Here is a 25,649-nt window from a genome sequence, read left to right on the forward strand (position 1 = left end):
AGGAGTGCATAAAAAGAAAAAAAAAAAAAACAAAACATTTTTTTTTTTATATTTTGTTTTCTTTGTTATTGCTTTTCCCACATTTTCCGTCATTGCGAAGAATTGAAAAAGTGAAAATGAATTAATGAAAATTCACATATATATATATATATATATATATAGATACGATAGATATATATATCTATAGATATCTATATATGTACCTGCAATAAACAAACAACAAATTACTTATATAAACGGACACACAAATACTTTTGAAAAAACACTTCGACGTGCATACAAAACGAAAAAGGCAAAAAAAAAAATAAATAAATAAATAAATAAACAACAAGAAAAAACAAAATTAAAATAAAAGCCAAGGCTGTCAATAGCATGGCAACAAACTGTCAATTATTGTTAATTGAATGCGGTCTTGAAAATAATTATAGAATAAAAAAAAAAGTTCCTTCCCGTTTTGTTTGCATAAATGACTCATAAAACTATAATGTAACAAACGATGTTAAGCAATCATTCTCAATTAAATGTGAAATTTTATCAAAACTTTGTAACGCACTATGAAAAACTTCACCTTTGTTAAATATGTTTGCAAAGTGAACTTGCACTTGCATGTAACGTAACGAACATTTAAAAAAAAAAACAGATTCTTGTTTTTGTTTAGAAATTTTTGTGAAACATGTCACATATTTGTTAAATGGAACGAAGTGCAGGTTCTCCTAACCTTCATTTCAGAAGACACGTCGGGAGAAACATAGATTTATTAATTAAAAATTGTATATTTTTCATTAATTCATAAGACATATCGGATCAATGGCCTTAAAAATTTTCCTGGCGACCTTTTCGTGCAACTTTCTCTGACCGCTTTGCATAAGCCGGATTGAAACTCTCTCTCTGTCTCTTTCTCTCTCTCTCTTTTTTTTGAATTTGTTTAGTCGGATCATATCGTAGGAGCAATGGGGAAGTTTATAGAATCCGTTACATTGGCAGCTCCTGTATAGCTGGGTATAGACCGTTTGGTCGCGATAATTCTTACTAGTTTTTTTTGGAGTCCAGAAAAGAAACTTCTAATTAGTGACGATTTTTCAAAGAGGGTACGGGGTCCTGTAATGAAGAATTCTCTATCATTTATACGTAAACCACCGGCTTCTATCGAAAAAGCTCTCACCAAAGCAGAGGCAAATTAGGAAAACTAAAGTTCTTCGGTGTCACTTCTGGCAGTTGTTAAGTTTTAGCTCTGTGAAACTTGCTTAAGCTCAAGAATTACTCAGCCCTTATTGAAAGGAGTTTATTGAAAGTACATTTATACAACATAACTTAATTAACACTTTTTTCGCGTTGTTTATTGTTGTTTATTGTACTTCACCACCAGTAAATTGCGAAAGCAGCCTCAGCTAAAAGCATTGTAAGTTGCATTTTTTGTTTGAAGGTTTGTTGTACGTAAAAATCATATGGTGGATTCGTCAATAGTTATCCTAAGTCTATATGCCATCGTAAAAACCAATTGAGCGGCGTATTACATAAATAATCACTTTCTTCGAAAGAGTTACACCAGTAAACTATCTGCCTAATACTTTAACATTTTAACACACAGAAAACAATACATAAACTACTTAATGAATAAATAAATCAATAAGATATATGATACTCGAGGTGAAAATAGTCATTTCTTTATGCATATGTATGTATTTTTGAGTAAAACTGAATTATTACAAATTATTATTGATAAGAAGGGATTCCATTGTACGGCACATTATAATAAATTGTATCACTTTGTTCTTTTCGTGGTAATAAATTTTCCCATTTTTACTTAGCTAGACTCGCTTTGCTCTTCATTCATATGAACCGTTTTGCGAGTAGCGCTTACATAGCAACATGTAGCGTAATAGAAACAATTGGGGAATTATTGCCACGCAGAGTTTATTGTATGAAACGTTTGTTGATATGCTGGCATAGGTAACACCAAAATGCTATAGGCGCCTCATTATATTATGGATTGTATTATAAGCCTCATTAATAATCATATGAGCTATGCTTGCATCTCACATGAACGATACGTAAGTACATTCGTAAACACTTGCACACATACCCATAAATAAGCGATATTCATAGGAGGGCTAAACGTGTCTTTACAACGTTTTAAGCACGTTTAGCATAAGCATTTGTCATCATGCTGGCGGTGCTCAAGAGCAAAGATAATTAAACGTAGAATGTAATCATTTTTCTTAATGTGTCCTATAGTATAGTGCTGCCTGCCTGGGTTAATCAAATTTTTGACAAAAATGTTAAACAAATACTAGTAAGCCAAACAAGGAGCAAAATTGAAAGGATTTCATGTAAACGGTTAAAAACATTAAATAGTCAGATAAGACCGACCAAAAAACGCTCTACAATGTATTATTTAGAAAAATGCCTCACTTATTTTTGTAATGAAATACTTAAAATTTCATATAATTTGTTGTCTTTCTTTTCGTAGTAGCCCTTATAGGGGAGAGGGCTCATAACGTAAACTGACATTTTCGAATATTAATTTCCTTGTAACCATTCTTCACCTAATTTCGTCTTAGGGTATTTAAGTTTGAACTCCGTTCCGCAAAGGAAACATATATGTGATCTTTATGAGGTGCAGTTAACTTTTATGTCAAATTACAATCAATTCTCTTTTTCCACGGACTTTTTTACACGAAACTCAGTTTAACACGAATCAAAAACGAAATTTCTCTTTTCACACAAACTACAATTTAACAGCACTTAAAGGGAAAAAAATCTCTTTTTACACGAATTGTTTTGTTTTAACACAGTTTTCAATATTCTATGAATTTGTTTGTGAATTTTTGTGACGAATACCTTTTTTCTTTTTAATGTTTCTATGAATTTTCTCATTGCCGTTCCTCATAAATATGCACTGCAACCAGATTATGTCGATTATAAGCGCATTTGACTGGGATTCCCTGAATTATGCGTGAATTGAACTCTAAGAAAATTTTTTTAATTGCTTTTTGAGGTTTACCCAATCTACTATTTTTTTTGTTTAGGTGGACAGATACGCAGACAGAGCGACAAACTTAAATCGATCTAAGAAATGATTACGAAAAAATCGTCATAATAAAACATATGTTTATCTTAGCTCGTTTTGAGTACTACAGACAACCGCATTAACTTAATAAGTTTCACGCTACCAGCAGAATATAAAGTATATGAAAAGGTACTGTGTAGGCGAGAAAGTTTACAAAATTATAAAAAAAAAATTATGCAAAATTGATTACGTTAAAAAGGAACTTCTCTTCCTCTTTCTTTTATATATCTATTTTACACCCAGCGCAGCTTTCGGTAGGAGTATATTATCTATATACGAGTGTATGCAACACGCAGAAGGACTTGGAATGAATGTATCTTTCTTTTGTATAAAAAAATCAAGTTTGAAGCATTTTCTGAATAGACTTGAACAGTCTGTGCGTCTGATATCTGTCCATGCATTTTTACGAGCAGCTAGTCGATCGCTAGTTATAAGATGTCTGGATAAAATTCCCTAAGAGACGCAAAGAAAAACTCTCTTGAAAATGGTTCAGACCAATCGTTACTGTGATGACTTCCTGTACAAAGACTTTACATTTTTTAAAATTTTTCATAAAAATCGTGTTAACTATTTCAAAAATATGTCATTTATATAAAAAGAAGGAAGTACATTATAGTCGGGCAAGGCTAACCATTAAATACCCCACACCACTTTGCCTAATGCAGTTGTTCAGTCTTTTTTGTAATAATACACCAAGAATTACGCAGTATTTGCCTGCACAGACGTATGTTTCATGAAAGCCCGCATATTGGAGAGTGCTCCCAACATCACATCCTGTCATCCAACTTTAGCAAACTTAATTTATTCTTCGAAAAATCCATTCATCACAGAAAACTAGAAACCATATAGCCTCTCTCTATAACGCCTTGCTTTTTATGATAACCATTATATAATTGTTGGGCTTCAAAAATTCGATCTATGTGAATGAAATTCCGTCTCCGTCCGTTAAGTTTTTTACACAATGGTTACTACAGACTAATTTTCATCATAACATATTCAGTATATAGAACCTTTCTCTGAGGAGCTGACTATTCTTGACAAATCCTATATCGGTTCTTAGAACAGATTTATGTGGTTCCAATGTAATCCACTTAAACATATTTTCATCATGAAATATTAACACTTAGTCGTTTTTGGCATGTAATGGGTTACATTTCCTGAGGATCCTTATATACGGAAGTATCTAAAAGAATGACGAACATTGTCCCGTACACTTAAGTTGCTGTCTTTGTCGATTTACTTTTATGAATCAATTTTCATCATAAAGTATTGAAAATTAGATCTTATAAATATAGAAAAATGCAGCTTTCGCAGGGACGGTTATATGAGCGAGAATTCAAAAAATTGGCCCAGCCGATCTATAGCTTGCAGCTTACACTCGAAAATTTTGAAAATTGCAATTTGTTTGCTGCAGTGTAGAGCTGAACTGTACGCGATTTTAATACCCTACACTACTCCCACAAGGATGTTAATGCGGGGTTAGGCACCACTCAGAAGGATTTGCTTGATAGACACAGATTTTATTATACCGTCCTAGTTAGCATCATTTTCTGAACCTATCTATCTAAGCCTTTCTGTCCGTCCGCCCAACCGTCCGTCTACCTTTTCTGCTTTCTTGTTCCCATCGACATATTTTGGCCCAAGGACAAGTGCTGTTGAAAGAGGTTCAGATCGGACTAATTTTTCATCGATCTCCCCTATTAGTAATTCCATTAACCAAAGTGGTGTAGGATATTTCGTGGTGGATTGTGTCACATTATAGTATTTTAACTTGTTTACTTGTTGACTATCGCACTTAATTTTGTCAGATAAAGAAAAAAGAAGAGTAACGTTGTTTATCTATACCAAGATTTAAGCCCGTTGTCGCATTTCCTTAGCTCCACCACTACACAAAACCAGGTACTTGCAAGAAGATCTACCACAGCCGAATTTGATTTTTTTGCGTATATTTCGCAAATGTAACTCACGGCTTATGGTGTGGGTGCAAGAAAATATTTAGCTAAAATAGCTATAAAATAATTTTTAAGTTTTAATGAGTTTGCGGATTGTTTCTCTTTAGATTATATTTGCAAACTTTTTTATAGAGACAATAAATTCAACGTATATGACCAACAAATTTTAAAATGAATTTTCAAAACTATATACTCGTTTCTGCAATAATACGAAATGGATGCGTACAGTCGTTTGCCATATAAATGACATTCCTACGGAAACATCCTCACTTGAAGTAATAAAAATTTACAAACTTTATGGTTTTTTTTTTTTTTGGGAATTTTCTAGAGCAGTTTTTTCTTTGGAAATTTTATTTGAATTTGAAAGGAAAAAAGTAAATCAATTGTTTCACCCAGGAAGTTATCTTATATGAAAATAGAGCAAATTGAGTTATTTTCGGGAGTTTTCCGACGTAACCGCCTTCCAAAGTGATGGTGCATTTTTTTTATATTTTTTTTTATTCAAGTCAAAGGTGATTTTTGGTTTCCCAACTCGAAGGAATATTTTTTCAGTTCAGTGCGTTAACAATAAAGAAAAAGTAGCGTCGTTTAAGTCAATGAAAGTGTGTGTTCTTGTTCAAGATGACTATTCGCACATGTCAGTTACCAAACTTCTCGACCGATTTGTTACTTTTTTCCCGACATTTCAAGGTCAAAAACAAAGAAAATGCGGTTAATTCATTCCACATGTAAATTATTTTTTAAGCATCTTTGTTTCACTTTGCTTATCTGGGGTTGGAACTTGCCGCTCGCAGGACATTAAGCCAATTATCATTTTCCCATCTAACATACGCGCTCTGCTTTTCACAATTATTGACGGATGTTCAAAATTTAAATTCACTTGCACTTTTTATATTGTAAAGTACTAGTTAGTAAAATTGTCTTCAATAATATACTTTGATTAAAAATCATAAAAAATATTAATTCATTTATTGAATTACTTAATAATAAATCTGTTGTCCGAACAGTGAAGTAAATAATGTTCATGTCAATGTATTGAAATTTTTAAAATCAAAGAAAAATTAAATTTTATATATATATATATATATATATATGTAGGTATTATTTTTTGAAAATTATCGATACACAACTATAATATATAGAATTATATATTGTATGTCTTACACATTGAACACTTTTAAGTTTACCTTAGAATACAACTGCTTAGCATATTTATGGGAGTTTTTAATTAAAATTCTGCAAAACGAATAAATGGAAAAAAAAAAAAAAAAAACCGGAACGAAGCAAAGCACAATTGTTTATAAGCTTAAATTATTTTCTTGCAATGTTTTCCTTTGTTTTTTTTTTTTACTAACAAACAATATGCAATCAGGGAAAGATCTAACTTTTTACCATAGTTTAGCCTCAAGTTACTTAATAAGTTTTTAGAAAATTCATCTTATATAAGTAAACATAACGTTGATGTATTATACTAGCAGCAGCATACAAATGCAGATATACATATATATTTATAAAATCAACGTTTGCCACAAAAATTTTCTATAAAATACGTTTTCATCTTATAAAATTATTTCTATATACTAGAGTGTGGAAAATTCTACTCATAAATATATATATACACATGTATATGCATATATATATATATATATATATACATGTATGTATAAGAAAAGAAAATGCACAAGAGTAAATAAATTGGTTTCATAGCCACAAAAACCAAACGTAAAACATTTGTATTTTAACTTCTCCATATTCTTCATCTCGTCTACGCAAAGTTACATTCAGTAGAGTTTAACTGGGTGAACATAAATTAACACATACAACTTGAATCCAATTCAATCAGACGTCAGCAAAAAGTTAAGTAAAAGGTTATATAAAAAGCACCAGGAAATAACGAGAGAAGGTAGAGAGGAAACTCACAAACGGCAGGAAAATATTAGAGTGATTTTTAAAGAAAAGAAAAATAATTTTATAAAATTTACACAAAATATCAACAACATTGCGATGATGATTATGATGATGATGATGATGATGATGATGATGATGGTATATATCTTTAAAAAAGATAGGGGCATCACGGGCGAAAAAAAGCGGTAACATGACACGTATGTAATTTAAGTCAAATGCAATATGAAAGGATTCGTAATAAGTAAAATTCGCGAGTTTTCGATCTGTACTCTACAATGTGTGTGTATGTTTATATGCATTCGTACTTCTTTAAGTAAAAATATCGCAATAGCAGCGTGTTAGTTGTTACGGTACCATCTATAGACATCTATGCAATTACATAACGTAGTAACTGCGTAAATGTATTTGTAGAAATAGTTGAATTATACAATCAAATAGTGCATAGAAACCAAACCCCTTTATCATTAACACTGAATGAGTCTATAAAGAAAACCAACAGGGTCTGCTGGCAATAAAATGTGGCAAGCACGTTGCAACACTATTACTTACCTGGCAGACAGCGCATGTGTTATTTTACGGGTTGAGGTTGATGTTACTGGATTCTCATAGTCATAGTCATAGTGACAGAAGTATATATGTGTATACGTATATATAAGACCAGTTCGCTGTTGACGGTTAGAAGGGTGCACCGGCTAAATGCAATAATCTTTCAACTGGCATTGCTCACACGCGTTCTAGACTAGCACGTGACTATTTCACACACGAGGCTATATACCACACTCACTGTAATATATTTCACAAAATGTGTTTTTATCATTTCTCTTAGTAAAATCATATAAAAACTCCACTCACTACCTGTTCGGTTAAATAGGAGTTACAGAGAAAGGGCTGATGATTGGTTGGCTTAACTAAGAGTAGAAATGCTGTGCAACGAACAAAAACAGACGATATAAAGTTAATACCTGTCAAGTAATTTTTATTTAGGGCGGCGATAAATTCTGTATTAACTTATATAATGCGGGTAATATGAAAATATATTGCAAAGGCAAGAAAAACGTACGAACACGATAATTATTATAAATAATAATTAGAAGTTAATGTTAAACTTGATTGGAATTTTAAAATAAAAAGGAATATAAGTAAATAAACTTGGAAAAAAAAAAACATTTAAAAGCAGAGCAAAGGTGAAACTTTCTCACTCGATCAACGGATAAGATTACCATAACTGACATCGTTTATAATCATTCTTTACAGAAAAATATATCATCGTTTTCTGCTAAGAATCATGTTTCGTGGTTACAACACTCATTTCGTTATCGCATGAGATATAATATGTGCATGTGCAGTACACAGTAATAGGAAATTTTTCCACATTCAATCTCAGAGATGTGAATCAAAATTATCGTGTAAATTATTTTCGCTGCTCTGCGATGACGAGCAAACATTTGTTGTCACATGTAATTGAAAACTTTGCAGAAAATTGTTTTGTATTATATTAAGAAATGGGCAGATGAATGGTATACGGAATTCATACATGCTTCCTTTTAATCAATTTTTATCACCTATGAACGACAGCCAATACGTGTAGAACAAACCGTTGACGGTTGAAAATCGTCGGCAACGATTTGGAGAGTTGCTTTTGGTTGGTAATAAATCAAAATGAACAAACTAGTGTAGCTCCTCAATGAACCCGCTTGCAATTTAACTGGGAAAACCTTAATACCTTCCACAATACAACAATTTTCTATGAAGACAGCACGTCTAACTAAAACATTTTTTACTTTTCACATAAAACTTACTACTTATTGAGAAATGGCTGATGAGTAATAGCTAAACTGACTCGTCGAGGTCCGAAATTTAAAACGCTTTTCATAATACTTCAAATTTCTCTTTAATTACATTTTATTTTGTTTACATGTCCGAATCCATTTTTGAAATATATATTGAAATAAAGTAACCAGAGCCAAATGAGATCCAGGCGTAGATGGCTAAAAGTTTACAATCAAGCCTATACATACACATGTTGATAGCGAAGTATCTAATCGTATTCACACACCCGCCTAGTCGTGTAGACTGGTTTATTACGGGAGGTGTCAAGTTGAGCTAAATTTTAAAAAAATGTATGTCGTGTTGCACGTGAGGTATTTAACTATTGTTCATAAATTAATTTCGGAGAACAGAAAAGCACGCCATATGCTCACCAAGCAATATGAACAACAACAAATATGTATTGAAAATAGTCTGGGATATTCTCAAAAATCCTTACTCTGATCTCTGGTCAGTTGCTGTTACTGTATCTATTGAACACTGGGCTCTGATTTCCCACTGAATGCACTGAGATCGAATATAACCTCAAACTTCTAATCACATTAGGACATACTCATCATTTGCATATGAAATTTTTTTAAAGAAATAACGCAACAACTTATTAGGATTCATTGTGTTATATGCTTGACAGTTCTGACAATGATACAAAAAAACATAAATATGCCATCTCTTTGTTTCTTGTCTTGTTGCCTTCCAATAAATAAACTTCTCGACGATAGGTTAAATAAAATGCATTGCAAGTATAAAATTTTGTAAAAACAAAAGACTTTGGGGACAAAATATTTTTAATTTAATTGATGACATGTCATAAAATTACAATACAAATACATAGCGAAACGTCGAAATTAAATATAATAAATGTATACATTTGTGGGAGTGTATAATAAAACGTCATACGGACTTAAAATATTTCATTAAAAGTTATTTATCATCAAATCAACAAACACGAGATCACATTTGGAAGGAACTGCAATAGAAGGAATAGAAATTTAATAATAAAGTTTTCTCTACTCGCTCGTTGTCTTTCTATGAGCAAAAAAAAAAAAACGGAAAAGAACTTTTTTTGTTTTTACGGGCAACCAAGAATACTTTGCCTATTAAAGCGGAAGCACTTAACAAGTCTTCTCTCTCTCTCCGTTCATAAGGAAAATAAGTTTCTCTTTCCATAAACTTTTCGATTTGATGTAAATATTTCAAAATTTTTAATTTTAATAGATTTATAAGAGCTTTAAAGCTTTCCCTTAACCCATTAATCAATGCTGCTCATGCCGCTTGTACATATGTATATATATATATATATGAAACTATATATGTATACATAAATGAATATAAACGTAAATTAGTTTTCATTTTTTATATGAAATTACAGTTTCTAAAGATTATTGCGTTCTGTTGCGCCACTATTCATACTGTTGCTGTGCGTTACAATAAATTTTGTGTACGTACGTTGTGCACGTTGTCCTTTATTAAATTTCATTTACAATTGCAAATAAATTACAATAAAAGCAAATATTTCAATAAAATATTCCTTTTGTTAAATTTTTCATATACAAACGTATCTACATTTTACAAACCATCAACAACAGAATCCTTACCCTCCGCCCTCAGTCTCAATTCAACCCATCATGTAACTTAAAAACGCTCAACCCTATTATTATTATTATTGTTGTTGTTATTATTATGTTTGTTGTTATTGCTATATTTAGAACGTATCGTGTGATGTCTACGTAAGTACCCATACATACATACATACATATATATATATACACACACACACACACGCATATGCATGATATATAAGATTTTTGTATGATGCGCGTTATAAATAAAAATTTCAACAATAATTGTAACGATTACAACCTAAACAAAACTGTTGCTTTTCATCCTGAACGATAACCGGTGGAAATGGAAACATATATGGGAATGAGTGAATTTACGATCGGAGCGTCGGTGAGAATGTTGGTCTGTCTGTCTGTCTGTCTGTCTGTCTGTCAGTCTGTCAGATTGGTTCGCCGGTTGAATTCGAATGAGTTATACAACTAAATATATAAAAATATATATGTATATGTAAATGTGTATATATAAATATATGCATGCATATTCGCAATATATATATAGATACGGAGCTGTGAGTGTATTCTTTTGTAAACTCAATGTTTTTCGCAACTAAATACTATGTAACAGGACAATAAACTCGTTAAGCTGCAATAACAGAAAATAATGATGAATGTAAAATAAAACCAATGCTTATATAAGCCAAGCAACAGCGGCGACAACAACAACAATAATAACAAAAAGAAAAAAAAAACACACACACACACACACACACACACAACCACATACCGTAGCACACCACATCGCAACTAAATGAAACCGACATGATGTAACATTAGGTACCCGCGCTTACCCAAACCCACAACGCGTGAGTACGTATCTACACTCGCCCACATACAAATCCACTGTATGGTTGAATTGAGGTTCATATTGTTTTTAATGCTGATGTGTGGCTCTCTGTCTTGCTTTCATCTTTCCTATCATCATCGGTCTCTCGTCTTTTTTCTTTCTCGCTTTCTATCTATTTTTCTTTCTCTCTCTCACACCCTCTTTCTCGCTCTCTCTCTCTTTCTCTCCCATTTTCTTTCTTTCTATCTTTCGTTCTTTCTCGTTCATTCCCTATCTGTTTGCTTCACAGCTTAGTCACGTTACTGAGTGAGTGATTTGGTTTCTGTATCTTTCTCTTTTTTTCCTTTTCGACGTTACGTTTTGTCTTTGCATCTACATTGGTTGGTCGGTGGCGGGGGGGTGGTGAATGGAGAAAAGGGTCTTAAGATATTGAATTACCCCCTTCCCATATGTACACTAAAGTATAATAAACGAATAAAACAAGAAAAAAAAAAAAAAAAAACACAAAAGTGAACATAGGAAAAACTTAAAACATACAAAATCGACATTGATCAACGCTAGGCGAAAAGGACGCGAATTTCATACATTTAATGAACTCGACGAAAATACGACGAAGTGTGCCTGTGCATGGTGGACTTGTCTAAGTTCACGTGTATGTACATGTGTACGTGCACGTGCACGTGAATGTGTATGTGTGTTATATGAATTTACTATTTTCTGTTACAGAAATCTTGATGCTTGATATTGTCTATTTTACTGTTATTGTCGCTTTTGTTCTTTAAATTATTTTGCTATAACAAGTTGCTGTTGCCAACATAACATCAAAGCAACAAATTCCTTAAACAATTCACGTTAAAATAGCGACGACACACAAATGAAATATATATATATATATACATTTCCACATGCAAAGACGTCACACCCCAATGCATACTTTGTCTGTGAAACCGCTTACTTTGTTGAGAACATGCCAATAGTTCAACGTAACGGGAAACCACAACTCAACTCAAGGCAACAACATGTCAATAGTGTAAAGTAATAAAAGAAGAGATCCTGACTGGCTGAACCGTACTGAATGTAGGTACAGGGTGCGGGTGATGAGAATGTGTTGGCATTTTATACACAACATCAATATTTAGCTATATAGTTCAATTAACAACGTTTGGCTTACATAGAAGTACTGCACCCACACATAAGCCACAAAAATTAAATTAAAATACATAAAACACTTATACACTTATACCGCAACCCACATATACAATAAAATAGCGTGAAAAAGCGACAAAGCTTAAAATAAAATGAAGCACGTATTGTATATGACAAGTGTTAAGTCTAACAAAAAAAAAAAAAGCAGAATTCAATATGATTCATAAGAAAAGCAGAGAAATGGGAGGGAGCCATTAAAGTAAACGAAGATATTTATGTTATGTAAAGCGTGAAAAATTAAACAAAAACAGAAAGAGAAAAACTTCAGCGACTAACGAGCGACGAGTGACGAGAGACGAGAGACGAGAGACGAGAGACGAGTGAGTGCATTCGCTTCCTAAGGTATGTAACATTGTTTGAAAACGAAACAAAATTTTATACGAATTTTATTTAAATACAATGCCCTTGGAGACTTTTCGATGTGGTGTGTTTGCTACTCGGATTTGGTGTCAGGTACACTTACACTCGAATACAACATCACTAAATACATTTTCACACGATTTTGATTTGTTTTCAAATGCTTCAAAATAGGTTCGCATAGCGCAAATAACGCGAATAATCAATCATATCCTTTAGAACCTATAGATCATTTTTAGCGTAAATGCATTAAATCATATGAGAAACCTTTAATTTTCTTCTCAATTTCAATTATCTTTCAAATAATTTAAGATCAAACTTCTCATGGATATACAAACTGAAAACTGTCTTCATTCTTATCCGAGAAGTAAGCTTAAGTATGTCGAATATTCGACATATTTTCCCGCTAATATGAAATATTTGCAATGTAGAGTAAGAGGTAACATTCCCAGAGCTGAGGAAAGGGAAGATGGTAAAGTAATGATAACTCGGGGGGCGTATTAGTCGTACATTCAGGTATTAAAAATGAAAAATATGGACAAATGGCAACACCGCAGCCATTTCTTTCGAAATATCTTCGGGGCAAGAAGCGCTGCAGCACGCAGTGCAACTGCTCGGAATTTCAATTAAAAAAAAAAAAACGTTTAATTTACACTTTTAGGTTTGGAGGCACACCTTGGACTTTTTTTGTTATATTGATCTTGCAATTTTTGAGGTCGTGAAAAGGGCGCCTTTCATTAATACGAAATGTTTAGATTAGTGGATCGAAAATATCCTACGTATTTCTCCTGGCAATGTTGCTTTAAAGATATTGAAAAGAAAATCCGAATAAAAATAATGACAATTAAGAAATTTTTATATTCATTTGCGACGGAATCTTTTATAGCCATCGCTGTTATCCAATAAAGATTGAAAGAAAAAAACAATGTATACGAATGCCATCATTCTATTGGGTGGGCATGGCTGATTTTTAACAATTTTGGAAATTTATGTCGTGTATCTGTTTTAGTTTGTAAGCAACGAACAAAAGATACGAAAAGCAATGGTGGTCGCAGTTTAAGTTGCACAGAAGTGTGGACGTCTTAAGCGTGTCAAAGTACTCGCTTGGGTCGTCTTCAAAGTCTTTTGCAAATTTGTAGACGATATATCTTCGCTTTGCGAACGGAAGAATGTTTACAACACCCAGACTACACACTTGCGCAGACGGGCAAATGGACAGACCGACCATGCTTACATGCCATTCAAAATTTGAAACTGGCCAAGAATTCATATACTCGTATGGGTTTACAAAGCATATTTTAGTACACGATGGTATCATTCATAGAGTATATTTTCAAATTTTTATCGGTTCATCCGCTGTAGTGGATGAGTAATGCACAAGAAATCACACAAACATAGGTGCTCTCAATTCACATAATATTGTGGGCGTATCTTTCGACCGTTTTGGCATTATGAAGTCGACAGCCGCATTTTTGCGGCCAGGAGAAAGTTTACAAGAGGCATGTTTACACAGGTTAAGAACCGGACAGACATACATGCTTGATGCTGATCAAGAATATGCATACTTTGTGGGGTCCCCGAAGCTTCGTTCTCGGCTCTGTAAATCTGTTGACAAAATGAATGCACCCCGCATCTCTCGGCGATGGGTACAAAAATCGTTTGATTTTGACGCTGCTTACCGTTTTCAGGATCCGTGTTCCGAGCTAAATGCGTGCATAGTTCTGATATATGGCACCAAAACCACGAAAACCGTAACCAAGAAAATTCATTGCAAATTTTTAATTTTTTGGGAGAAGCATTGAAAATTGCTCTCAGTCTTATGTCAAACCAATGGACGTCTCAATAAAGCTGCGCTGAGACAATTTCACGTGGAAATGCTCTTAAACAAACGGAGACATTTGCTAAAGAAAACCGTCAGCGTATTGAGGGAGATTATCTCAGGGAGAAAGCACGATATTTCAAGGAAAATAGTTATTCGGGATACACTTGCTGTCCATTTTTTGTTTGGACAAATTGTAGAAGATCCCAGGCGTCTATCAAGGCAATAAAAAAGAATTTATTTTTTTTTTTTAAAGAGCTCCCTAATCTTATATCCAAATCTGGCTACAATGGATCACAAATCTCTGTAACTCCCTAAAGTTTAAAGGAAAATTATATTCGACTGTGACTGAATCTTTTACTGCCGATATATTCATCCTAAAAATAATCAGCCAAAAAAGTGAAAGAACTGTATTATTGGGCGATAGTGGGTGATTTTTTCATGTTGTCTTACCATGAGACACAGAATATACGGGAAAACTTTTAACAAACTATCTGAGGTAGTATCTTGGAGTGATGAGTAATGATTCAATTATGTTTTGCTTACGAAAACAAAAGTATTTCGTGTTTATGTGATTGTGTGGGTCTCCGTGTAAGAGCTTTCAACGTTTTTATGAAATCCGAAGCTGATTTCAATTAATCTTTGCGATGAAGGGAATGTGTGCCTTATGAGTATTTATACTTTTAGAGAGACTGGACCTAGAGCTTTTTTCGTTTATGTTGCAAACGTTTTGCATAAAATAAAGAAATGCCCATCCTTTGGTGATCATGGGCACAGAAAGATGTGTATCCTATTGTTTAACAAAGAATTATAAATAGGTTTCCTCTCTAAAAATAGATAGCATCGGAAAGTTTCAAACGATAACTTAAAATTGATTTAGTTTCGAACGAAAATCTACGTATGTTACAATCATTTGTTGGCAGATGAAGTCCACTTACTTACACTAAAATAATAATGGCTACGATTGATATTTGTATCAAGTTAATAAACTTTAAATTATTTGCTAGTGATTACAAATTGTGACCTTTTTCTGGGGCGATCAATCAAACGCCTTTTGTGCATTTGGTCTACGAAAATCAATTAGAAATATTTACTACATTTCAACGTTTCTTCTTCGTTCGTGTATATACCATGCACAACCAATCAGACACACATATGGATTGATGGATATACAAACATTCATATATAAATACAGACATACAGACTTTACAATAATTAAGAAGAATAAAAATATGATTACGAACTAACGAAATTATGGATATCCCCGCGAATCACGATTTGTTCGAACCTATGTTTTCGCTTACGCGAAACATACGAACAGCAGACAGCGGACAGCGGACAGCGAACAGCGAACAGCGAACAGCGAATTGAAAGATGAAATTTGGACTAATTGGAAAAAGAGAAAAACTATACATATTCATAATACTGCAGTACATGAAATTTTAATACTTGTGGAAAAGGAAAATGTGTATCTATGCATATTTCTGTGCTTCAGTCTCGGGAAGATACAAGAAAAACGAAAAAATAAAAAACTATCTCGCAAAATGCCTATAAGTCGGACGCGAAGCATTGCAATAAGCAACAGCGAAAATGGTTTATGATATTTGTAATGCGCTTGTTTCAGTTACCCAGCATTCATTTTGATCAGTCGACTAACTTGTATAGAGCCCCAGAAATTTATTATAATTCGAGAAAACATTTACTCAAACTTGACAAAGTTGTAAAGTCATGTATTTTTGCTGTATGCTTAAATCCAATAATATATTGCTATGAATTGCTTCGATCGGTTCGAATAAAACTGAAAATGTTTCAAAATGAATTGTGTTCGCTACTAAGCTTGATCTTGACGGCAACAAGAATTGAAATTTGAGTTACTTTTGTCAGTCGTCTTTATCCCAGTCGCTTGTTAACGTATTGAATGAGACATGCATATGCCTTTCAAGGCATCAAAATTATTTTCGTTCAAAAACTTGACTTGACTCTAAGTGTTCTGTAATGTCTCTTTCAATCAATCAATCAAGTTTACCCAAAAATTGTATTTAAAAATCCTTTATGTGTTTAATTAGCTTTTCATATATTGTAACAGTTTGATGTTGTGCTTGTTATCTTTTTATAAACATAAATATTTTCAGTTCTTTTATACGATACCGTTAACTTTGGTGCTTACCAGGCGTTATATAATACTATATTATAATAATGTAAGAAAAGTTATTACAACTTTTTAACGGTTTTTTTGTTGTTTTTTTTTTTTTTTCTTGCAAAAATGGTGATATGATTTCTTCTTGACATTGCGGCGATATTTCGAATAGCAAAATTGTACGTTAAGTGGTTTGCGCAATTTCTCTGTCTGCATAACGTACGGAAATTATTGAAATTTATTTGATGAAACAATGCAACTTTTCATGCAACATTTACCTCTCTTTACACGCTTGCTCATCTATGAATAACGCAGGAATGGGGTACGCATAACGCTAAAATTTGGGCAAAATCGAAATATCTCGATTCCCTGGCATCGCTTGTGATCAGTTCAACTTGACCATCGTTCGTTTTCACTTAGGAATTAAAATCATTAGAAATACATTGTGCTTTCGTTGATATGATCTGGGGAATAATTTCATCGGTCAGTTAAGAAATTTATCCTGTGAAGAAATCGATCGGAGTTAGCAAGTAAAACTTATGCTTTTGAGAGGAAAATTTTTGGTGGGTTGGAAAATGCAAATCATCTTTAACGAGAATGATTTGGATCTGCGTTTATGTGATCTGAATTGGAAGACGCTTGCTTCTATTTATATGCACAACATCTTTCCGCAGCATGACGGGAGGCTAGCGAACCCGAGCATATTACATAAACGATTTACGGTTACGATTACGTAATAAGTGATAAGTTTGATGAGGCATAATAATAAAATCAAGTAATTCCGTTATTGAATTGTGTGGCCTCGAAAGAGCTGCGTTATCTTTCATCTACTGTTTGTGAGATTGTTTGAAACCATTAGCCTACAACGATACACCAGATTCTAAATATATAGGCAAAATTGGATTCATCGTATTCGCTTACGTGAAAGAAGCCACCGATAGCTATTTTAATATAATTTCATTTCAAATTTAATTATATCGGATATATTATTATATACACTTTAAAGTAAATGTAGAATTTTTCCTCCTCAACCCTATTTCTTTTTCTTTTTTATTTTTGTTTTTTTTTTGTTTGGTGTTCGTGTTTAAAAAAGAAATCGTATCACTCTTATTGGAAAACACTTGTATGTTGTTCTTGTTATTTCATATTTCAATATATGTAAACGTAAAGGTTTCTGTTTTTCTTCTTTTTTTTTTTAACAAAATTCACTTGAATTTATTTTAAATAGTAATTGGCTTATAAAAGTAAAATAGCGAAACTGCCGTTTCTCATTATCTCGTGTGTTCTACGCTCACGCAATTAAATTAAAATAAGAAAAAAGAAAAAAGAAAAAAAAAAATAAAATAATTATATAAGTGTGCTGTAGTGTAGTGTTTGAGTTTTTGTTGTGTTCATGTATGCCAAAGTAAATATCATCGCATATCTCCAAGAAATCAGTTGATATTTTTAACCAAAAAAAATTCTTTTTTTTATTAATTCTGTACATTTACAGACTTGAAAACGTGCAGCAGCAGCAGTAACGAAGACGATGCTGTGTCAAGTGTGTTCGACGGCTGCAACGTTGCAATGGCCATGTAAAACAAGTAATGCGAATTGTAATAAAATAAAATTAAACGATATGTAACGTTAAGCCTATAAGGCAAAAACCAAAAGTGCCAACAAGTACTAACATTTAAAGGCTCCCCGACCTAAAGGCGACCTTACAAAATGCGGCACTGCATGACACTAGCATACGAACAGCAACCCGCATTCGTAAACCAAACAAACGTGTCGAAAGCTTACTTAAGCAATACGAACGTAATACGATTTAAAAGAAATTTATTAAATTTCTCTTTCAAGAGGACGCGAAAGGAAGAAAATCCCTTCTGTATCAAAGTCCATAATGTGAATATTAAAACAGGAATTTTCTTTTTTTTGTGTTTTTTTTTTTTTTTTTTTTTTTTTTTGAAATAATTTAAAAACAAATTTTAATTGAATTTAAGGCAATTGCACGTAATATGAAAATAAACCATAAATTTAATAATTGGCGCAAACGACGACAACACCGATTTGCTGTCAGCGATCAAGACCGATTACTACTTTGGATAGTTTAGAAATCTATTAACTTTTGATTAAAGCAAAATTTCTCGATTCTTTCGTTCAATACCTACCTATCCCAAGGCCAACTAGTCACCCAGACCTCGTATAATTTTTATGATCACTTGCCACACAACACCCTAATTCAAAAAAGATCCTATTGTGAAAAAATTGACAATTCTCAAAATTTTTCGATAAAATTCGCGGACTGACATTGTCTCGGAGAGAAATTTAGATCGAATAGACCGATTTGTTTAAAATACCTACGGCTGTAACGGCTTTACAGGTTTAACTTTTAATTTTCTTAATGCAAAAATAAACTCCACAACACTTGGACCATATAGATGGTCTACGTTTTAGAGCTTAACCCACTTGAAAATCTTCCTGATGGCAAGCGCAGGGGTTCAAGTTTAAGTTGTGGACGCACTACGATATAAGAGCCTTTGCTTAGAAACAAGTTTCAATTATTCTTAGATGAAGTGTCATAGGATCGAGTTCAGGCAACGCCTTGATTATTTCGACTTATATCGATTTTATTGCGCTTGATGCTTGCATATCGTAAATAGGGGCCACAAACGCCCCCGTGGAATTCACAATATAATTAAACTTTTTTGTGCCACAGAGAATCGGAAAAATTCGCATTCAAAAATTGCTTGTTCAGCGTAATGTTTACCTTTATACGTTTCCTCCGTAAGAGGTGCACAAAGTGTATTGCAGTTGCATATGAGAACATTAATGACAAGTGGAGAATTAGAAGAACTCCTTGTCTGCAACGTATGATTTGAAGGGAAAAGCGCAACATTTCAAAGATCGTAGACATTGAAAACGAAGATGATGGGAGGAAATACCCTATACGAGTCCATTCATATTATTTATGCTTGTCATGCTTGCATCAATCGTATTGGATAAACAAGATATGACCTACTTGGCTAAGCTGAAGTACAAAGAGATACTCTGACGTATAAAATCGTGTGAAAGGTTGTTTGCGATTCTATCTTTGGAAATTGCTTGTATAAGCTTTCAGACTTCTTTCTTTGCCTTAGGGTCTTTATGCTTTCTGCATTGATTTCTTTTCTCTTAACCGTCTGCTTCGGATGGACTTCATAGTTGTATTCTATTTTTACTTCATTTTTAATTTTCAAATCAATCTGATCTGAGAAAGGAAAATGCCTTTCTGTCATACCCTCATGTCCTCAACATTGTCATCATCATATTTCTTTCTGAGCGAATATTAGGAAAAATGTTTATTGTACAGCCGTTGCCATTATCCCTGACGCGACACTACTTAAGTTTATTGGAAATGTATGCTTACTTTTCTATTTATTATACTTCGTTTTACTCGCCTCCGTTACTTGCATTTACATCAACTTCAGCTTTTATGATCCACATCTATGATAATAACACTAAAAAAAGGTAACGAGAAAACACTGTTTACCTGTGTCCTGTTGTTAAGAAACAAAAAAGAAAGAAAGAAATAATAATAAGAATAATAATAATAATAATAATGACGCTAGTGTAAGATAAATGACTTACTTTTCAAATTTAATATAAAAATTTATTTAAGAGAATAGAAAAATAATTTTTTTTAAATTCTTTTGAAATAATCCTCTGAACCTTTTCTTTAGAAATTTTTGGTTTGCCTTTGTTATCCTCATTACAATGCTAGCTAAGGAAAGCAGACAGAGAGAGAGAGAGAGAGAGAGAGAGAGAGAGAGAGAGAAGTCAAAAACTTTTACCCTCTTCAATATTAATTAACACTTCAATTCCACGAGGCATAAGAAAACTTTTGACGCTCGGTTTCCGGCAAAACAAAGAAACAAAAAGAGAAAACACCCATATTTTAGTTAAATAGAAACAAAATACACACTAACGAAAAACGAAGCAGACAAAGTAAGACAGAAGAATACTTTGTGTGTGAAATATATTTAACAAACATTGCGTTTTGCTGTTAGTATTGCGGTGGCGGTAATTACGAAATCGTGTGCTTAAACAATCTAAGAAATTGTGTTAAGCCTAAAAGCACATCATCTCTCTTCTCTTCTCCTTTCGTTTTCTCATTCTAGCTCTTATGCTTATTCTTATTATCCTTATTCATATTCTTATTCTTATTCTTATTCTTATACTTATACTTACACTTATACTTAAACTTATTCATATCCATTTTCTTTCTCTTTCTCATACTGCACTTAACTGCTTTTACTGCCATTGACACTAATTAACAATTAGTTTGAGTTGGGTAAAGAGGAATGTTTTAGTCTAAGCTTTTGCCTACTTACGAGACTAATAGTTAATTTACTTTACTTAACCCCTAGCAAAACGTACCAGCAACGGAAACAGCAAACTCTTGCGAAAACAGTCAGGCAAACAATGTTGCCACTTGCAATTCAGTCTCATCGCTTCGCGCGACACTTGAAATGCGAAATGCGCTGACAAATGTCAAATATTCTCATTGCATATACACACTTTCTTTCATATAAAGCACACAAGCCCACCCATAATATGCATATACCTCGCTGCATATCAAGGGGCCCAAAGGATTATTATGCGAGGACGCGAGAGAATTGTTCACTGAAAATCGTATAAGAATGAAAAAAATAAATAAATAAATAAACATAATAAAAGACAACAGTCATACAGTTATATAGAAAACGACAACGCGCTATTATGGTGTCAGTGAATTATCGCAAGTCATATAAACGTTCATACCAATGGAATGATAACAATATTTTCATAGAGCAGAGTAGAGTAGAGTAGAGTAGAGTAGAGTAGAGTGCAGTTTTGTTACTTTTGTTCTTTCGAACAACGCAATAGGTTTCGTGGGCGGAGGGATTAGTAGCAAAATTTCCGTAAACTTTTGACAATTGTCTTAAAGTGGTACAATTGTGTTTTTCATTTTTCGTCTTTGAATTGCAACTCACCAACTATAGCATTATAGTCCTGCCTTCTTCTTCCGTTCCCCATAGGGAATAATAAGAAAATGAAGCTCATTCATTGTAAAAACTAAAAAGAAAAATAGAATTTCAAGTTTCTCTTACACACAATAATCCATAGATCAATAATTCACGGAACTCAATAAGAAAAAAACTTTTTTCTCGTTTTTTTTTTTTTGAAAAATTCCTCTGCATAATCGCTCTTCTTTAAAAGATATGCAATCAACAATCAACACAATATTTCTATAACGTCTCACAATGTCTTTTTATTAAGCTAACTGAATCAAGGTCTTTAAAATACTCCTCAGTTTTCAGTTGATTTCAGATAATAGTCACTGCGTGCAAGATCGCTTGAATATAGAAATGTGGGAGAGTAATTCGAATCTTAGTCCATGCAATTTAACCATGCTGTAGCTGTTGACGTGCAAGGCGGTATTTTTTTTTTTGTTTTTATAGTCAAGTTTTTTTTTTCGTCGTTTTGGGTCCGTCCACATCGGACGGCGTCAAAAACATATAAGTCCTACAATTTATTGATCAATTTCGTTTTTTGTGCGTGTACGTCTGTGAGAAAGGTCCCTGCCCTTTTCTGCTTCTATTAATTCTACCGCTTATGCCATTGCTCGTTTGGTACAATGAAATCATTTAAAGAATGTCAACTATGTTTCACGTATTTTATGTGAAAGATACGAGCAAACTCTGTCTTTTACTGAGAAGATAGACATAACTTGAAGGTTATGCAATGTTAATAGTAAAGTAGACAAAATGACAGACAGTCACATAATTTCATTCGAGCAAAAGGAGTACGACGAATAGGACAAGGGGAATAAAATAAGCAAGGGTACAGGCAGGTGGAATGGGGAAGGGGGAAGGGGGAAGGGGAAAATGAAAATATGTGCAAGGTAATAATAAATTTTAGTAATATTTTTCAAATGGTGAAAAATTTTTAAGAAAACGCAAGTAGTACAAAGGAAGGTCAAAAGTTTTTATTAATAAATTTATTGTCACGATTCTTACAAAAGAAAAAAGTTAAATATAACGAGAAAATTATTTTTTTTTTTTTTTAATAAAATTGCAATTTAAAGCTGACAAGTTTAGCCAGGTTAACATATAACCGCATAATTTCCATTAATGTGAACAGTGCTCACTATTATTGACATACGTACAGATCTTATACGCACAGATAAAAAAATGTATTATTCATTACGGAAATTCTTAAGTGACTCTTTCATAATTTCTATAGACATTTGCAATTGTTATATTCCGCTCGCAATTACGTTACGAATATGAAGTGAAACTTGAAGTTTACGCCTTGATAATTCCAACCGCTAGACCGACAAACGACAAAAACAAAAGAAATAAATAAATAAAATAGACAATCGTATATACACGTCACGTATAAATCGATTCCGATATTTGTGCTGATCAAGAATACATTATCCAATTTATTGATTTGACACAAATCTAATAAACCCTCATGTGGTTTTCATTCTCTTCTGAAAATAGAAAATTCGTTTCGTTTGTTTGTTTCGTTGATATATTCAATTCAATTATTAAATAACATATGAAATGAAGAGAAAAGTTTTGGATTCGCCGCTAGACATAATTAAGAAAACGCAAGAAACACAAACAAAAAAGAAAAAACTTCCACTTAATAAACAGATCTCTTTCTATTGCTACAACAAACTAATCAAATTAATTGAAATACTTCTTGCTTTTGCTTTACATAACTAAAGAAATTGGAAATAATCGGTTTCGAGAAATCTTATAAGATGGCAGGCTGAAAGCCGCACTATTACCTAACGCTCTTCCTTGTCTACCTCGGTCAGTCAATCACAATCAGTTGTGAAGAAACCCCATTTCAATTAATCAACCACAAAATGACATTCGTAATTAAATTTTCATTAGTAAATATTTCTAAATAGATGTATGTAAAATTTCTTTGTATGAATGTGTGCGTGCGTTTGTGTGTGAGTGAGTATGCTTGGCTTTTCTGAATAATACAAAAATATATTCACAAACATCGCAGTTAAAATAAGAACTGAAAATGTTAACAAAGCCTCCCACTACCGCACACTCATGTAAAAATTCATGCATAAATAATATGTGAGGCACATATATATAAATAAATATTTAGTAGAGAGAGAGAGAGAGAGAGAGAGAGAGAGAGAGAGAGAGAGAGAGAGAGAGAGAGAGAAATGGGGAAAAAAGCCATGTAGAATTATTTTTAAAGAAAATATGTTGTTATCACTGTGTACACTTACACACACACATTCATTATTAAATGAGATTAACATTTGTGCTTATACAACTGCATAGGAGTGTTCGAGTTTAGCATGCGTGTGTCAAAGTAATTGCGTTCTCAATTATTCACTAAATGCACATTTGCGTGTGGGATAGAATATACAATGCTAAATGTTATTATTTTATTATTTAACAAATACTTTTAGACTTACACTTTATGCGAGCGTGGTTTTTTTTTTGTACCCCCAATATTTAAAATACTCAATACTCATGTAAGAGAAGATATCTATTTATCTTTGTATTAATTACTAATCGATAGCGATGCATTAACTTGGCCGGCCGATCTTGTCGTAGGTGCAAAACGTACAAATGGGAAATTTTCATAATTTTATGAATTAAGAATTAACATACGATCGAAGTAATAGAGTAGAGTGTCGTTATATCGTTATCTCGTTCCCTATATCGGATCGTCGAGGGTGAAGTTCGAACATAATATATTAAATGCTTACTAAACACAATTGCACATAATCTCCTATCTAGAAAATTTCATCCTCTATCTAACTGTGCCTGTATCTCTTACCTGAAATATTTCATCCTTGCCGGCCTAATATATGCTTTTGTCTATCTGTGCGTGTATCTCTTAACTGCAAATTTGTTTGTATTTCTATTCTTCTCTGCTATCGTTTATACGATATATTCATATAACTTGACCTACTAGTGATTGCTCCGGCAGCCAGGAACGTTGTTTGCCAGAATTTTGCCAACCCCATGTCTTCATATTTCTTTATGCGATCTATCGTGATTCACGGCAAGGTGTAGGTAACTTTATGATCAATTATTATATACAATTAATGTATACACTTATCGTATTGGTAATGGAGTGTAAACTGTTATATATTATAGAGTAGAAAAGAAAAAAATAAAAAACAAAGAGTTTTCTATAAATATATTGTGAACATTGATAAGTTGTATTAAATTGGAAAAAAGCCTTTAAAGAATAAGTTGACAGTGGTTATAGGTGCCTTTCTATTACTTGCATACGTACGCATATAGAAGACTATTTTTTACAGTCATTAAAGGCCAATTTAGTTGTCAACGCTGAATGTTAAAAACTTCAAAACACTGGGGAAGACAGCAAAACCTCAAGGTTTTTTATCTCATTTGTTTTTTTTTTTTTAACTATATGGCTTTTTTTTGTCGTTGTAGTTTTTATTTAAAATACAATTACAATTACTTGTCTAGCTTTATATGTATATTCTTTATATATATATATATATATATATATATATATGTATGTTTTATTTTTTCTACATGTTTTATATTCTTCTCTAATTTACATAGTGAAAAAATTAGAAAAAAAAAAATCTACAATTAAGAGTCGTCTACAGTTAAGTCATATTTTCACTAGGTTTTCTCTTTTGCTCTCTTTTTCTCCCCCCTCCCAGATGTGGCCTTTTGATATCAACATTAAAAGCAAAAGTCATCTCGGCAGAGTTAGTAGTGTTAGTAAAAATAAACAGACACATATCTGTTTATTTGTATGTAAGTCTACATTTTCATATAAAGCGATAAAGGGCAGGCGAGCACACAACAACTCTCTCAAGTACCTGTAATTTCATGTGGTTAACAATTTGAAATTTTCCCGAGTGTAGTGTTTTTACCACAGCCTGTGTTTAAAATGTGGAATTGTTTTCGCCACCAGCATTTTCATATATATTCATAT

The 25,649-nt window shown here is 32.8% G+C and overlaps 1 protein-coding gene across 19 annotated transcripts in view; it reads left to right on the forward strand.

Moving 5' to 3' along the window:
- Positions 1–25,649, forward strand: part of LOC119645078 (CUGBP Elav-like family member 4) — a 683,800-nt gene that overhangs the window by 493,699 nt on the left and 164,452 nt on the right. For 2 of the 19 annotated variants that reach the window (XM_038044962.1, XM_038044966.1), the window contains exon 2: positions 18,172–18,262. The exons of the other annotated variants lie outside the window; for them this stretch is intronic. In XM_038044962.1, the coding sequence (XP_037900890.1) occupies positions 18,208–18,262 (55 nt within the window). In that variant the 5' untranslated portion in view covers positions 18,172–18,207. The remainder of the gene's footprint in view (positions 1–18,171; positions 18,263–25,649) is intronic. 19 annotated transcript variants of the gene reach the window in all.

This window comes from Glossina fuscipes, unplaced genomic scaffold (genome assembly GCF_014805625.2).
Source record: "Glossina fuscipes isolate IAEA_lab_2018 unplaced genomic scaffold, Yale_Gfus_2 1, whole genome shotgun sequence".
Classification (NCBI taxonomy): Eukaryota; Metazoa; Arthropoda; class Insecta; order Diptera; family Glossinidae; genus Glossina; species Glossina fuscipes.